The 15955-nt window shown below is 50.7% G+C and overlaps 2 protein-coding genes across 3 annotated transcripts in view; one reads left to right on the top strand and one right to left on the bottom strand.

Annotated features, from left to right (window-relative positions):
* Positions 1 to 722: 722 nt before the first annotated feature.
* LOC121460747 (putative uncharacterized protein FLJ13197) lies at positions 723 to 2254 on the bottom strand. Its single transcript, XM_041671295.1, has 3 exons — positions 2233 to 2254; positions 1800 to 2160; positions 723 to 1022 (listed from the first exon to the last, which is right to left on the bottom strand). Exons 1-3 carry the CDS (start codon positions 2252 to 2254, stop codon positions 926 to 928), a joined length of 480 nt encoding a protein of 159 aa, XP_041527229.1. The 3' UTR covers positions 723 to 925.
* Klf3 (Kruppel like factor 3) overlaps positions 1965 to 15955 on the top strand; it is a 29546-nt gene continuing 15555 nt past the window's right edge. The window contains exons 1-2 of one of the 2 annotated variants that reach the window (XM_041671141.1): positions 1965 to 2096; positions 15097 to 15192. In XM_041671141.1, coding sequence (XP_041527075.1) covers positions 15136 to 15192 — 57 coding nt within the window. In that variant the 5' untranslated portion in view covers positions 1965 to 2096; positions 15097 to 15135. Of the gene's footprint in view, positions 2097 to 10695; positions 10924 to 15096; positions 15193 to 15955 lie in introns of those variants that run through there. The other variant, XM_041671142.1, reaches the window with a different exon arrangement.

Below are 15955 nucleotides of genomic sequence, written 5' to 3'. Positions count from 1 at the left end.
TTTTTGCCCAACAGTGGAAACTTTACCCTTCTATGGTCCCATATCCATGTGAACAATAGAAGGGTACTATGGTTATGGATTTTCAAATTTTCATCACCCCATGTCCCCTTGAGTAGAAACCTTTATTTATTTATTTATTTTATTTTTGAGCACCTACTATGAGCTTGGGAAACAATTCCATAGTCATTGCATCTGTCTCAGTTCATTCAGAATCAGGCCATTCATGCAGAATGCTTATGGTTGGTGACCAATGAAAAGCAATTAACAAACGACACAAAAATCAACTGTCTTTTTCTTTGCGTATTTTACTCAAATAAACCACCCAAGACCCCCACCACTTACACTTTAATAGAGGATATTATGAAGGTATATGAACCAGTGAATTCAGGGTCTCCTCAGGACAGGCAATTTCAATGTTGGATGTTACCGGGTTCTAGTTTTATTGTACTGTGCAGTTTTATTAAGGAACGGGGAATCTATGTATCACTATGTTTTAAGTAGTACCATGCCTGGATGAGGCATCAAAGTGAGAATGGTGAACTTAAAGGGCCTTTAAAACATCTTGAAGCAATAACAAGCCACAGACTGAAGCCGGGTTGTTTTAAAACATTACACAAAACTAAAACAATTGAACCAATTTGTCCTTTGTTCTTTTTATTGCGTTCCTTATTACATTAATACTGTTTTAAAAATGAAACTCAAAGGCATCAGACTCTCGCACCAAGCTACACGAAATCGTTCTTGCACGGGTCTGATTCGGACAGAAAAGTGCCTCGAGGCTGCTGGCCTTCTAACGCTGTGAAAGGAAAGGTCGCGGGGCTAAGCCCCGGGCCAGCCTGAGCTCTCGCTCCAGGTGGGAGGAGGATCTGCCCGAAGTTTGCTAAGTTTTCTGGCAGCTGTGCAGAGCCACGGCCGCTTTTTTGCTTCAGGGCAGGCGGGGCCTGCGGGAGTTGCACGCCTCCGGGGGTCTCCACCTTTCCAAGAAAAGTCCCTCTGGGCTGGAGGCGCCCCCGGGGTCACCCCTGCAGGGCAGGAGAAAGGACAAGAGCGACCCCAGAGTTCCGGAACACAGAGCGCCAGCGCAAAGGCAGCAGCGCGACCCTGTGTCCTGGGCAGCGAGCGCGTTAGGAGCCGCCGCGCTCTCCGACGCCGGGGACTCGCGTCCTCCGCCGCGACACCCCGCTCCACCGCCCTCCTGCGCTCCGCCCGGGAGGGGCCGCCCTTCCCGCGGGAGCCAGAGATTGACATCTCCGCTCCCCCTCCTCGGCTGCACAGCCAGTCCGGGCTGTGTGTTTTGGAAGCGGTGCTACGGGGCCGCGAGCTGAGTGACGCCGCGAGCGGCCAGCGCCGCCCTTCCTTCCCCCCAGGGCTCGGGCGGCAGCGGGGCGGCCCGGTCGGCCAGGGCGGGGCGCGGGCTCTGGGAGCAGGGCGCGGGGCGGAGCGCTCGGCCGGGTGGAGGCCCAGGGTGGAGAAGCCGGGCGGGGGCTGCTCACGCCCAGCCCCGAGGCCGCGCCGCGCCTCGCGGGACAGGTCGAGCCGGCGGGGCGGCGCCCGGCTCCGGGGAATAATGAGTGTCTGTCAGGCCGGCCCCGGGTGACTGGGCGGGGCGGGGGCGGGGGCGGCGCGGGAGGCGGGGGCGGGGAAGGGCAGGGCGGGGTGCGTGTTTGCCAGTGACTCGCCGACCCCTCCGGCGGCTGCCTCCACCCAAGTGGGTGGGGACCCCTCCCAGCCCCGGCGGCTGCGGCGGCTCCCGCTGCCCCTCCCTGACCCTCCCACCCCGGCTCCCAGCCTCTACTTACCCCGCCAGCCCCGGGGAGGCTCGCAGAGCGAGCGGCGCCGGCGTCATGTGACTGCCCGGAGTAGGTGCCAAGGAGCCAGAGGGGAGCCGGGAGCCGAGCCGCGCGGAGCCGCGGCCCGAGCGCAGTGCGAGCGCCTGCCGAGCCGACCCCACCCGCGCGCCCGTGCGGTCGTCGTCCCTGTCCCCGACGCCGTTCGGTCCGGAGCGCTTGACCTGCCTGCCCGCCCGCGGGGTTCCGGGCGCCGGGGAGCCGGGCCTGGGTTTCCCGGCCGCTGCGCTTGGCACCGCGCTTGGCAGAGTAAGTCCCCGCGCCCTCACCTTGCCCTCCTGCGCCCCGCTTGGCGCCGCATCTGCTTGCTTCTCTTTTTTTATTTATTTTTTTCTCTTGGAGAAAGCGGGGCGCGGAGAACGGGTACAGGGTGCAGCGAGGGCGCCTCCGGGCTTGGGAAAGTGCATCGGAGCCAGGGTGGAGGAGCGAGGGGGAGGGGATGGCGGGCCGGATCGTGGGATGAGGGGACCCGGTGGAGTGGGAGCCCGCGGGCGGGGTTCACCTGTGTGGTCCCCGGCCTCCCGCGCTGGGCTCCCTTCGGTGCCCCCGGAGCACCCCGCGTGCGGCCGCGTTGGAGAGAGCCAGGTAGCTGCGGGGCCGCGCGCCTGCTCCTCCCCCTCCCACCCCGACTCGGGGGTCCCTCCCCCTGCCCGCGCCCCCAGCTGCTGCCTGCCCCAGCAAACTTGGAGCCCAGCCTCAGGCGCCCCTGGCGAGAAACTTGGGGGCGATTGGGACTTGAGGAGCATCTCCATCTTGGTACCCAGAGCGGGCGAGCTGCCGGATCATTTGGCTTGGGGAGGGGTAGAGGGGGAGGAAAAGAACCTAGAGTCTGCCTTTGGGGACTTAGAGAACCTGCCGCAATGCCTGAAGCAAAGGATTGCAGCTCGGCTGGCTGTGGAGAGCGCCTTCTGTGTTAGGGAACCGGAGCCGCGTAGGGACCCACAGGACAGTTGTGTGGACCAGTACCCTAACATTTCAGAGTGGCTAGCTTGGAGGTGGCAGATAAGAATTGGAATTGTCATACCCACGTCTTTGGCAGATAACAGAAACACTTGTGTAAATTTTCCTGCAGGACACAATAGTAGTAGTTAAATGAGACTTTGGATAATTCAGGCTAAATGGACACTGAAAATTGTTCGCCTTGTGTTTCTTCAAAAATAAACATTTTACATTTACATTGGAATCGTTGAGATTTTATTCTAAGAATCAAAAAATTTTTTCCTCTAATATTGTCCAAGATACTTTGTTCTCGAGAGAGTCTGGTGTATGGGAAAAGTATGAATTTTGGTATTCTGCGCTCATTTAGATTTAGACTCGTGTTACTAGGCAAAATTAGGTGAGCATGGGCCGGTTGTTGATAAATGAGTATTTATGCATAAATTTGAGGTGCATTTTTTTTAAGTGAATTCTGCTTGCATGATAATGCCCCTCACCCCAGGGAAGTCTTTAGGAGGGAAAAAGCTATGCAACATAAACATTCTAATTTTGCAAGTTGCGGTGTTTGGAAGAACGATCCCTCTGAGTTATTCCTTGGCTTAAACGTACCTTAGGCTGTTAATGGAATCCTGAAAGAAGATGTTTGATTAATTTAAGTTCCCTGGAGAAAAGCTGCAGACCGACGGCATTGCTTAAGTCCTAGGAAGGTGCATTGTGGAGATGGTTTGGCTGCCGTGAAGGGAAGCACAGTGTAAGAACTGAGATGTGAGAATAACAAAGAAAAGTAGCTGCTTGGGTCGCCAAGCCTTGTGCCACAGGAAACTCCGTAGCTGTGGGGAAAGCTATTGTCTTTTTGGCTGCGAAGTTTCTACATTAAAATCCAGTCTTGTTGCTATGGGCACAGTGATGCCTTTTCCCTCCCCCAACCCTTTTCCTTTTTTACCTGTAGTTATGTCTAGGTACCAATCCTTAAGTCTCTGATAATGGAAACCTGAGTTGAGTTAAACCATCTTGGCTAACAAAAGTATAAAGGAAAATACGGCAGGAGGGGCTTTAAATTGGCTTTGCTACCTTAAGAATACCTAAAAGAAAGTAGACATTGATAGAATATCTATCTGGGCCAGAAATGGTGCTGCGGTTTGTGAATTGCCAAGCACTTCTGGAGTAAATGAATTGCCAGGAGTAAAAATAATCACATTCCCCAAAAGGGGGAATTTGGAGAACCAGTGAGTAGCGGTGTCCTTCTCTACATTTGAAAAAGAATGAAATTTTCAAGTGGCTACATAGCCAAAGTCTGGGTCTTCAATTTAGTTTTGACCAAGGGAGGCTTTAACTTGGTCCAGCTTGACTTTGTAGGGTAACCCAGCTGTAACCTGGATTCCTAAGGCAATGCTCTCTTCTGCTTTTCCCCAGCATGCATGGTGTCTGCCTCGAATTGTTATCCCAGCATAGAGTTTGGTCAGGGCTGGGGGCTACTACTGGCCCTTGGGACCTGGCTGAAAGGGACAAAAGAAATCGGGAGGGAGGCTGGCACTGGGTATTTTGGGAGGTCTCTGCAGCTTGAAGATGATTATCACGTGTGCACTCGGGGTGTTTACTGGGTGGCAGCTCCTGTTTGTAAATAGGGCAGGTCCCCTGTAGAAAGCTGGTGCTATTATTCACACCCATAGAACAAACACCTCCACCCCCCTGTTGTTGTCTTAAAAAACTCCAGCTGCTCATGAATATAGGGTCAGGGAGGGCCGGCTAAATGTTTCTCTGCGCTCTCTCTCCAGCACTGCCGGCCGGGCTGTTTCCTGTTCTTTGTTTCAAGGCTGGGCTTTGCGTCATACATTCCAAGTGGCATATGTGTGCTCTTTCCTGTTTCAGGCTGTTTTCTGGTCGATCAGTAGCCTAAACCAGGCCATGGTCCCTGCCCCTCAACTCCGTATCCCCACCCAGGAGTTATCATGTCTCTACGCCATGATTGCTTAAGATGCCTGTGTTATGTCATAATGAGAAGTCAGTTAACCTTTTGGCACACACCCCTTGTTCCACTGTTGATGGGGGCAAATCAATACTTTTACCTTTTAAGACATATTCTATCGTTGGATTATGATGTGGGGGAATTCATGGGCATGCTGACACATCTGAAGGAAGTTGTTTTTGTGATTTTCCTGGGAAGATGGGTAGAGCTCTGGTTTTAAGATGGGCCCATTGCCCTGAAGCTGTCAAATTTAGATCAGGATTGACAACAAGAGTTGAAGACCTAGCCTTACGCGAAAGCTGGGACCCACCCTTGTTCGTTCTCACTGGGCTGCCCAAGGTGGGCCCTGGGGATGGAGAATTTAAATATCTTGGCCACCTGGGCTGAGTTGGAAAGTCTTGCTTGTTTTGAAGGAGAAATCTCTAGAAAAATTATTCAAGCTAAGCATGGCATTTATTGAGGAAGAAAAAAAAAGTCCCAGGGTTATTTCTTTTAAGGATAAAGATTAAACCAACAGAACAATTTTTTTTTTTTTTTAGGGACAAAGAGGTTACTCTATCCTAGAGTTGATTTCCAGCCCATTTTGAGAATAAAAATCTTAAGGAAAAGAAGAGCTAGGTGCTGGTTGGTTTTCTTTAATGATAGTTTGGAAAATTGTAATCTTGTTTTGAAAACAGAAAGATGTCTTTCATAATATCAGTTTTTCAGTCCTTCACTGTGGCTTCATCAGTCGGGATAAACTATTTAAAACCTACTGCAACAAGGTTTTGGGTATTTTCCCCCTCTGAACTCTTGAAAAACTTTTTTTTTTTAAAAAAAAAGGGGGGGGTTGGGGGGGACTTTTATGTGTTTTTTTACAAACTTACTTGGGGATTTTCTTTTAAACCCTAAAGGAATGGTCTACAATGATGCCTGGTGGAGCTAATTCAAGAGATACTAATACAGAATCAGGCCTGAGGTAGTTAATATCCCAACCTGCTGGCCTTACGCAAGGAAAATATACAGTGATCCAAAGTGAAGTGTCCCATCTGCTTCATGCCCAGAAGTTACCAGAGCCAAACCGTTGGTTAGTGATGCCTTCCCTGAAAAATCTTGGGAGTCCTCGAAATTCTCAGGGTTGGTTGGGTTTCTTTTTTTCCTTCTTCCTTGGAACAAGGCAACTTGAAATATTAAGCTGATTTGTAGAAAAAGACCTTTAAGCTGAAGTTCATAAGTCATCCAAATTGAAGCAGGGCTTATTTTTTGTTTTTTGTTTTTGTTTTTATTCCAGAGTTTTTATTCCAACTATATAGGGTCGACAGTCTTGATGGGGTTTTCTCCAGATCATTCTTTCTGCTTGGGTGGGGACAGGGAGGCGGCTAATATGATTGATTAGGGTCTAATCTAGTCTATCAGAAGTGCTGCAGAATTTTAAATGCTGTATTAAATTGTTGGGGAAACTATGTTTTTTTGGTAGCTGCTATAATTATAAGACATGGGAACAGTAGTTTCCTCGCTCCACCGTGGAACTCATGATGCCTAATTGAACTTCATTGTCTCCAGGTTCTTGCCTTTTCTTCTATTTCTAGATCTACAAGTTTGCTATAAATGGTGGCCTTCCTCAGTATTTCTTGCTGGTTTTATACATTTGCATTTTAAAAAAAACATAAGCAGCTTTGTCCTTTAAGCAGTAGGAGTTACATTATTCTTGTAATTGGGCTTCTTTCCTGAGGTGACTGGTTATCATTGACCCTAGCGTTTATGGGGCAGAAATCCCTAGAATCTTAGAGCAATTAACACCTGGTGAGCCGAGTGATTATTTTCTCAGCCGCGCCTCTGAGAGTGAGTTGGGAGAGGAGGGGATGGTCTGTCCAGACCCTGCTTCTCATCTTCGCCAGTCACGCCAGAGCTCCGAGACAGGAAACCAGACAGAGTCTGCCCTGATAAGGGAGAGTATTGTCTACAGGAGGTAGCCCTGCTCCCCCACCCCACCCCAAAGACTTCTTCCTTGAAAGTAAGTCCGGAAAGAAGCACTGCGCAGTAGAGGCCTTGCAAATCAGGAAAGCAAAAAGAGAAGAAGCATGTTCGCCTCTCAACTGTCTCCACACCCCAGACTGTGGATTGAGAACCCTCTTCAGGGCACCATTAAAGAAACCCTGCCCCCTGTGCCTTGGTCTGCATGGAGGGAAGTTCTTTGGCAAAACTGGTTGGTGGAGGTTTTTGAAATTCATTGGCTGGATGCATTACCATTTCCCCAGCTAACTTTGGGAGGGGGGGGGAGTTGGGGTGAAGATGGAGCAACAACTGACAAGCAAGCTCCTGGCCTCCCATGCACTCTGTTAGACCCCTGGACTAGCTTGCCCCCTGATTTCCAGAAAGGGGGCACCCAAGAGGACAACCCTCCCAGGACTACCATCCTGGGTCCAGCCTAGTCTGGGACGTACCCCACTTGCCAGTCTTTGGAAGGTGTAGGGATCAGGCAAGGGATGGTTCGGAGCTGGACTCAACCCTCATCCCTGGAGCGCAGCCGGATGGATCTGGACAGCCGAGAGGGAATGGAGATTGTTGAAGTCAGGCACACTACGCTGGAGAGCAGCCTGGGTTTGTCTCCTGTGGCCTCTGCCATTCTTTCCAAGAACTTGCTGTTGGCGGCTAATCACGGACGTCCACTCCTTTTATCTGTGCTTGTACTTTATACCCTGGTACCTTCAAAGCTTTCCACTCCCAAACGCATTGATTAGGGAGATCAATTTCCTGTTCCGCTCACCCTTTTCAAACATGGTACTTTTGCCTCCCCTAACTCCTTCCTTAAAGGGTTCACTCTTGGCAGTTTAGGAGATGCTGGCTTCACTGGTCCCGGACCAGTGCTCAACCCGGGCTCCTACCTTCCTGTGTATCCCACCTGAGAAGTGTAGTTCCACATCCACACCTTTGTTCATCTCCCAGGTATTTATTGAGCACCTAGTTATTACTGCTAATCTCGCATCATGTGCAATCATTCTGAGTTAGGCCACAGGATGGAGGGGAGCTGCAGGGAGTGATCCAACCTGAAAAGGCGTTTTGAAATCTTAATTGCTGTTGGAACCTCCCCGCAGCTCTGCTTACCGTGGACCAGTGTGCACACCACACCCTCCGTATTGGGGAGTGACCCCAGGGTGAGGTGATTCCACCCAAAGATGGCTCCCTCCGCCCAGGCTCTGCATAACAGAAAGCCCTGGTCTGAAAACAGGCACACTTTGGTTCTTGGCTGCTGTTCCACCAATGTGGACGCGTCACCTCACCTCTTCCTCCATTTCCTCATTTCTAAAATGGGGATGGAGGCCTGACCCCTCCACCTCTGTACAGTTACTGTGAGGATTTCCGTATTTACTTGGGTAAAGCTGCCAATTTTTTCCTCAGCAGTTTTATGGGCCAATTGCAGGTGCTTTGGCTAGCAAGAATAATAACCGAATTTGGGACCTTCAGAATATGGCTTTTGATCTTGTGTCCAGATATGCTTAGAAAGAAGGGGCAGGCAGCCAGCGCCAGGTGGAGGGGGTTAAAATTATTCCGGTTGGCTGCTGGAAGGTCGGCACTGAGTCCCATGTCCCCCAAGGACCAGTCTCGCTCATAGCGTGCAGTCCCGTCTGTAGTGGCGGTCGAGTGGTGTACCCCATCGCCAGCCTGGAAGTCAGTGACCTGGAGCTCCAGTCCTGGCTCTCCAGCTGTGTGAATTTGGTGGGATTTCGAGCCTCGCCCTTCAAGTGTTTTCATCGGTGAGATGAGAAGGCTGTTCCCACTCAAGGTGTGACAAGACATGGATGAGCAAAGAACAAGACATTCGTCATGAACGTGGTGGGGAACCAGCAGGACGGACACATCCCATAGCCTTTGCTCTCGATGGTCAACAACAGTAGTCCTCTCTGGTTTTGAGACAGGGTCTTTCTGTGTGGCCCAGGCTGGGGTCAAATAGGTAAGAATTTCTATGATTCCTCTGGAGACTGGGAATATCAGCATTTGCCAGCAAACCAGGCAGAAGTATCATTAAAAAAAAAAAATTAAAAAGTTGGCCCACACAACCCTTCACCTATAGCTGCCTCCTCCTCCCCTCTCTTAACTGTTCTGGTTTAGATTTTCAGAGCGCTTGACACCAGGCTTACTTAAAAGGCCTCCATGGGTGGACAAGAAAAAGATGTTTGAAGGTGGCAGTGGTGAGGTCTCCCCGAGACTGGGAAGGCTGGAGAGAGGTGAGGGGCAGTCACTTCTTAAGGAAGTTTTGATCATTAATTTCCTGTAGGGCTGGGCCCTCCCTCACCCTCCCTCACCCTCCCTCACCCTTGGAACAGGCTTGGAACGTTTCGAGTAGGACAAGACTGCGGAAGTCCTACTCAAGGCTTGGCCGCTTGCAATTAATTATTATTACTGGGGGGAGGGGTAGCTTGTTTTGTTGTTAGCTCCTTGGGCCTGACAGAGAAAGAAACATCTTTGTTTTTTCATTCTCCCTTGGAAAGAGGGAAGGAGCCTCCCAAAGTGTGGGGAGGCACCTGCCTGGACCCTTCTCACGGTGCTAGAAGACACACCCAGGTTGTCTAGGTAAGAGGCGGCCAACCTGGATGTATTAGGGACCAGTCAGCTGGCCACATAGGGAGGCCTTCAGCAGGTCTTTGAAGAATTAGGCGGATTTAGATAAGCCGGAAGAGGAGGGGGGCATTCCACACTGTTGCCCAGCGTCGAGGCCAAAAATGAACAAAAGCCTGGGATTGGGGGGGGGGGGGGGGCAGGGCCACTCGGGAGAGCCTGGGCTCCTTAGGAAGCTGGTGACAAGCACAGGCAGTATTGCCCCACCCTGGCAGCCCCAGGCTGCCCTGGAGGAGGGACCAGATGAGGTAGAGACTGGAGGCCAGGGGGCTGGGCTGCTGTGCTGGGTCACAGACTCCCCGCAGGACCCCCCCCCCCCCACGGCAGTAGTGGAGGTGGAGAGAAAAGGGGCGGGGCAGGGTTCACAGGTGACCTTAGGTTTCTATGGTGAAAGACCAGAAAATGAGGCAAATGCAAGGGAGGGAGGGGCAGCCCTTAGAGAGGCGACCAGGGGGAGGGTTTGGTCTGGAGTCCTGTTTCCCTAGCAGTAGTTGCAAGAGATTTCTGGTTTGTGTTTACTCTTGAAGAGGAGGGCAGTTTCCCCTGCACAGCTTTGGATCTGAAGGTACAGCCCTCTGAGGTCAGCTTCAGTGGACACTCCACGCCATCAGGAACTACCCCCCCCCCCCCCCACACACACACACACACAGTTCTTTCTGGTTCTTTTTAAGATCCTTGCCATCCTTGCTCAGGCTGGAATTTCCAGGAACCAGCTACAGCCTGGAGCCAGTCAGGTCCCTCCCAGCCTTCCCACTCCCTGTAGGGTGGGGCCGCATGGGTGGAGGCCCAGCAGGGTGGAGTGAGGTGGGTCTCCAGCGATGGGAGGCACCCAGGGAGCCAGGCAGATGAGAGGCAGCGTGGCCTCATGCAGCCCTTCTGGATGTGATTATATAACACCTCACAGAGGAGAGCCGGGAGGGCTTACGAGGCCTTTGGAACCATGTTCACAGCGGGATTAGACTTTGTGGGTATTTTTCAGTTTAACTTAGGTTGCTTGCCCTGAAAAGTGAAACACAGACTTGCCGGGAGCGTAAAGGAGGAAAGGAATGAAACCCAAGCACTAAGCAGGTGCCCTTGAACTTGAGAGCTGGTAGTACAGGCTGGGGTCTCCCAGCCCTACCCCTGCTGGACGGGGGTGGTGTGGAGATGTTGAGGGACTCTGCCTGCTGGTCACCTTTGCACCTGTGCTCATTTCCATGCATGTCAATTGCTTCACCCGGTCTTTCCGAAGTACAGGGTGTGGGCAGAATCTTATCTGAAGCCATGTCCTGTTTGGACAAGTTGGACTCGCCCTGGCAACTCTCCATGGGGTGGAGCAGATGGGTGGAGGCAGAAAAGTAAAATTGGGTGGCCTGTTCGCCGAGGAGGAGGGCGGATTGTTTGCTCTCGGGATCATTATATTCCATCTGCAGCGAAATAATTCCCGGCTCTCTCCCTTTGACAAAACATGGTAATGCAAACATAATTTATGAGAGGCAAAGATTTGGAGCTATTCCGTGGGATTCTTCTCCAGTCACCAAGAGAAGACTGAGGTGGGCGAAAAGACTTGGGTGGTGTGGAAACTGGACACCCTTCCAGGTAGGTGCCGGCCAGCGCCAGCTCTCCTTTAAGCTGGCCTCCGACTTGGGTGCCTGCTCCTGTGTCTCTGGCCTGGGCCTTTGCACAGCGCTCCCTGCCGTTCTACTCCCTGGGAGCATTCGAAGAGTTTGCTAAAGAAATTAGAGAAAGGTTTCCAGAGGAAGTTCAGCTCCGGGGACGTGCCTGCCCTCCTGGCCAGGATACACAGAGCTCAGGTTTTGTCCCTAAGGTCCTTTAGAGAGGGACGGTGGGGACCACTAGCTCACTTCCTCAGCGGAGTGAAAAGGGCACTTGCTGACTGTTGCCTGGCGTCTAATGAGTCTGTTCTCCCACACCTGGCTGGGGTTCCCTGTGAGGGAAGAGGGTAATTGGAACAAACAAGCCTTAGGGTCAGGCTGGGTTGGGGAGATAGTCACTCACATAGGGACCATTTGAGGGTTTGAGGAAAGAAACGCGGCAAAGAACAGGGATAAAAAGGAGAAGAGAGTCAGGCAAATCTTGTTCCACCTTCAGCAAACCGAGAAGTCTTGATCTTCCTCTCCCCCGTTCCCCCGCACCCCAATTCATCCCCTCTTATGAAGCAGTTGTTCGATGAGCTGTATCATTTCTAGAAGTCACTGAAATGGCTCGCCAGGTTTCTAATGCTACAGTTTTGTATGTTGACAGATATCTGACCCTTGATCCAATCTAACCCTTGCAGTCAAAAGTAGACGCGTGGGTGGAGGGGGGTTGGGAGGGACATCACTTCCGATTGAAAATCGGCTTTTACGGCCCCTTCCCTGAAAAAATGACCCAGTTGCTCCAATTATGAAAAGTTATTTGGGCCAAAGTGATTTTCTATATTGATTTTTAAGTATTTCAGTAACTTAGTTTTGAAATTAAAAAGATTTTGCTGTTTTATCCTGCCCTAGCTTAATTTAGATTGAGAGTTGGACAAAACAAAACTAAGATGTAAATGTGTGTTTGGGAAAACAAAACAAAAAAAAAACCGCATTTGAGGCTCCTCATTCCTGCAATACCCACATAAAGTGGTTAATAGGATTCCTTAGCTTGGTTAAAACCCACAAGGTTTTAAAGACCCTGAGGCGGGCACACGCCTGTCTTCTGCCAGTGTCTTAAGGCTCCAATGCCTGTATTAGTGCGCCACCTACTGGTTCCGTTGAGGATCGCTGCCAGTGTGGTAAAAGATTTCAGAATCCTTGTTTTAAAAATGAGTGAGATGTGGTGGTACCCATCTGTCATTCCAGCACTTGGGAGGCAGAGTCTGGTGTGGAGCTGCATCCTAAGCCAGTGTGGTTTACTGGTGAGCTCTAGCTCAGCCAAGACTGTTTAGTGAGACCCTGTCTCAAAAGTGGTGAAGGGCTTTTAAAAAGGATACAGGAGTAACCGCAGAGCACAGCACCGCGCGAAGACCCCAGTTCTTACGGCCTTAGCTTCCATTTTAGTGCATGGTTTAGATATTAACTTTAGTTCAAGTATGAAGGATTGAACCCAGGGCCTTTTGGTACTAGGCATTCTGCCCTCCAAGAGTTACGCCCCCTCTTTCCTGGTTCCTTACCAGAACCCCTAAAACCTAAAGCGGTGGCCAGGCGGTTGGTACAGAGCAGAGGCTGCTGCCGTTTTGAACAGGCAGCCTGATGTTAGGGCACTCTGCTTGCTTCCTGTCGTCTTCCCCCTGTGTGTCTTTAAACGTTTAACTACAGAGTTAATAAACATGGTCACATGGGTATATGAAGCTAAAGCTAGCCTTTGCTCCTGACTCTCTTACAAGCCCTGGATGGTCTTGAACTTGTGGCATCCAAGTGCTGAGATCTAAGCATATACTACCACACATGGGTCCCCCTAGAAGCTCTTGTTAACAGTCGAGGGGTCCAGGCACTTATCTTGCTTTATATATTGTTCCGAAGTTTGAGACCAACGAAGCTCGCATGTGTGTATGTGTGCGCGTGTGTGTATGATGTATCACGTATCCAGAAGTTGTACATATCTGTTGAGATGAATATTAGAGGGAAAAGGATCCTACAACCTGAAACAAGGAGTATAGTCTGTACCCTGCTTGTGAGAAGTGTTGCCTCGGGGCTAGAAGTTGGAGGCCACAAAGCCAGCTCTCTTTGAAGCTGCTCAACTGTCTGACCTTATCAGTGTTCACAGAGGCGTCACCTGGCTTTATGGTTCCTCACCACACCAGGAGATGCTGCACCTTCCTTCTCTAAGGCTTGGGGATAGGCAGGTCTTAGAGCCCCACCCTTGAGTGTAGCTGCTAGATTAAGACTGCTTATTAGATCCCAACACAAAGAGGTTTTCTTTCTAATGAGATCACCCTTTTTTTTTTTTTTTTTTTGCTGTCAGTTTGTTTTTTGCTGGGATACTAAGAGGGTAGTGACACCGTGGACTTGAGCAACCTGGTGTGACATTGCGTTTGCAGATTATTATACATCCTAGGGTACCGGACAGTGAGTGTGACGTCAGGGCCTTGTGGGTGATATTACATTAAAGAGCTGAGGCCAGGAGCCATCTGGTACCACGTTCGTGCTTGTGTGAAGATGTCGTAGTGTAACTGCCAGAGCACATGTGTGGTCGACTCTGGACACTGCATTCATGGGACCGCGAGGGTGGGACCCTCTCCATACCATAATAGAAGATGCAAAGACTCTGGAACCTGAAATTCTGTGTCTCTGTGTGGGTATGCGCTAGAGAGTGCAGGTGCACATGGAGGCACGGAGAGGGCATTGGGTCCCCAAGGACTGGAGTTACCAGTGGTTGGGAGCCACCCAAGATGGGTGCCAGGAGCCAAACTCTAGGCAGATGCCAGAGCGGTGTGTATCCTTAGCCATCTGCAGCCTCTGCAGGGTTTGTTTTTGTTTTGGAGACAAAGTCTTGCCATGTAGCCCAGGCTGGCCTCAAACTTGGGGCAGTCCTCCTCCCTGGGTCTCCCTAGTGCTTGAGCTCACAGGCACACTACTCTCTCAGGAGAGCCAGAGTGACCTGTGACCTTGAATGACCTTGTCTCAAATCAGAGCCCTAAGTGGGTACCCCAGGTTGGGATGGTGAGGACCTGATGCAGCTGTGTAAAGTCCCATAGCAGCCACACGGTTCTGTGCAGCACGCCGTGGTTACCAAGCAGAACAGGACGGAGTGACAGCAAGCTAATAAGGGAAACTGTGTGTGTGTGTGTGTGTGTGTGTGTGTGTGTGTAGGGGGTATGCCTTAAGATCCAAGTAGACATTTCTCAAAGAAAGAACTGTAAATGGCAAATAAAAATGAAACAGGTTCAATCAGTAATGTTGTAACTCAAAGTAAAATGATTTATCATTTGGGATCCATCAAAATGGAAGGAGAGAATTCTCCTTTAGAAAATTTGGTGTAAGATTTAAACTGTAGGGTACAGGTACAGAGAGGGTCAGTGCTGTCTGTAGTGGGAACATTTGGAAACGAAGGGTCCAGCAGTGTATTTATTATTTTATTCCTTTCTCTGTGTGTGTGGGCACAAGCACACATGGAGGTCAGAGAGCAGCTTGCTCCTGCTCCGCGTGGGGTCTGGGGACTGAACTGTGATCATCAGGATTAGCAGCAGACGTGTTTGCTCACCAAGCCGTCTGATTGGCCCTTGTGTCTGATGAAAAGTGACAGTTTCAGCCAGTGTCCTCACAGGGCAGTGTGGTGAGTCCGATGGTTTGAGCCCCCACTCATTACAACAAAGACGTGTTTTTCAATAAAGTGTCAAGTGACCATAAAGGCTCTTAACAGCGTGTGTACTGCGGTCCCACTTGAAAGGGTTTGCAGGGTTAACACGGGGGTCACTGATGGCCACTTCTGGGTTTCTTTCTCCCTGTGTTTTGCTGTGATGAGCGTGGGGGTGGGGTGGATCCTCTGCTGAGCTGCCCAGCAATGCCAAGCAAGGTTCCTGGCAGAAGAGGCTGTACATATTGTTCCAGAAATGTCAGGGTTTATGCAGCTGAGTAAGAAAGGCTGCTTCATCTAGTCCTGCCCGTGAGGCCTGGGTTTAATTATATGAAGTGAAGGGGGCATCTTTGGTGGTAGGTAAGGCCAACAGTCCAAGCCTTTCCAGAGGTGAGACAGAGGTAGAGTGGAGAAAGGGGCAAAGGGGTGTTTCGTTTTTCTTAGTTTATGTGACCTTGGTGTTAAGACTGGGTGTGTCGTTTTGTTTTGCAGGCCAGAGATCAGAACACCCTAGAAGGCTTAACTAAAAGAATGCTCATGTTTGACCCCGTCCCTGTCAAGCAGGAGGCCATGGACCCTGTCTCTGTGGTGAGTTGCCCACGACTGAGCTCTCTTAACTGGTAACATTATGTGTTGTGTTGTTTCCTGAAGTGCTCCTTGTTTGACAGGCAGGCACTAGACAGGTGGCATTTCTCAAAAGCCCCCAGTAATAAACGAGGTGCCACGATCCATCCTTGGGACCCTTTTTCCACACCCCTAGATAGGGTCAACCACAGGCTGATCTGTTCACAGTGAAAGTAAGTTCACAGATACATGTGTAAAATACATTGAGGATAAAGTCATTAAGGAAAAAGAAAACAGGGTAGACAGAAGCCATATGGGGCCGAGGCTCTATGAGGGATGACTGAGGAGAAGCCAGCCAGAGAGAGGACTTGGCAGCGAGGCCAGAATCCTATTACATTTGGAACAGTCCGCAGCTGGGTGGGAATCACATCCGTGCTCCTCTTGTACGCTTTAGCGCTAAGTTGTCCCCTCTGGTGAGCCAGGCCATAGTGCTGGGAGGCCACCAGTCCAGTCCTAGTGCCGTGGAGACAAGACATGGGTGACAAAGAGGGGCCAGCTTTTCAAACCAAAGGAGCAGTTTAGACATGAGAGGATGTGGTTCCGCGGATCCTGACTAACAAGGCAATGCTCCCAGTCTGTCTTGCTCTTTTCTTCCATGGGATTGGAAAAATAGTCAGAAGGGGAAGATATCTTGTCTGGATATGTATCTCAAGGCTGGGGCTGACACGCTTGCAAAATTAGATCATGCTTATGCTCTGGCTGTGGAAGATCTGCCAGAAATACTTAT

This window comes from Microtus oregoni, unplaced genomic scaffold (genome assembly GCF_018167655.1).
Source record: "Microtus oregoni isolate MIOR12 unplaced genomic scaffold, Mior012 000021F_ref0000039, whole genome shotgun sequence".
NCBI lineage: Eukaryota > Metazoa > Chordata > Mammalia > Rodentia > Cricetidae > Microtus > Microtus oregoni.
The sequence above is the reverse complement of the archived record's forward strand: the minus strand, read 5'-3'. Positions and strand labels throughout refer to the sequence as shown.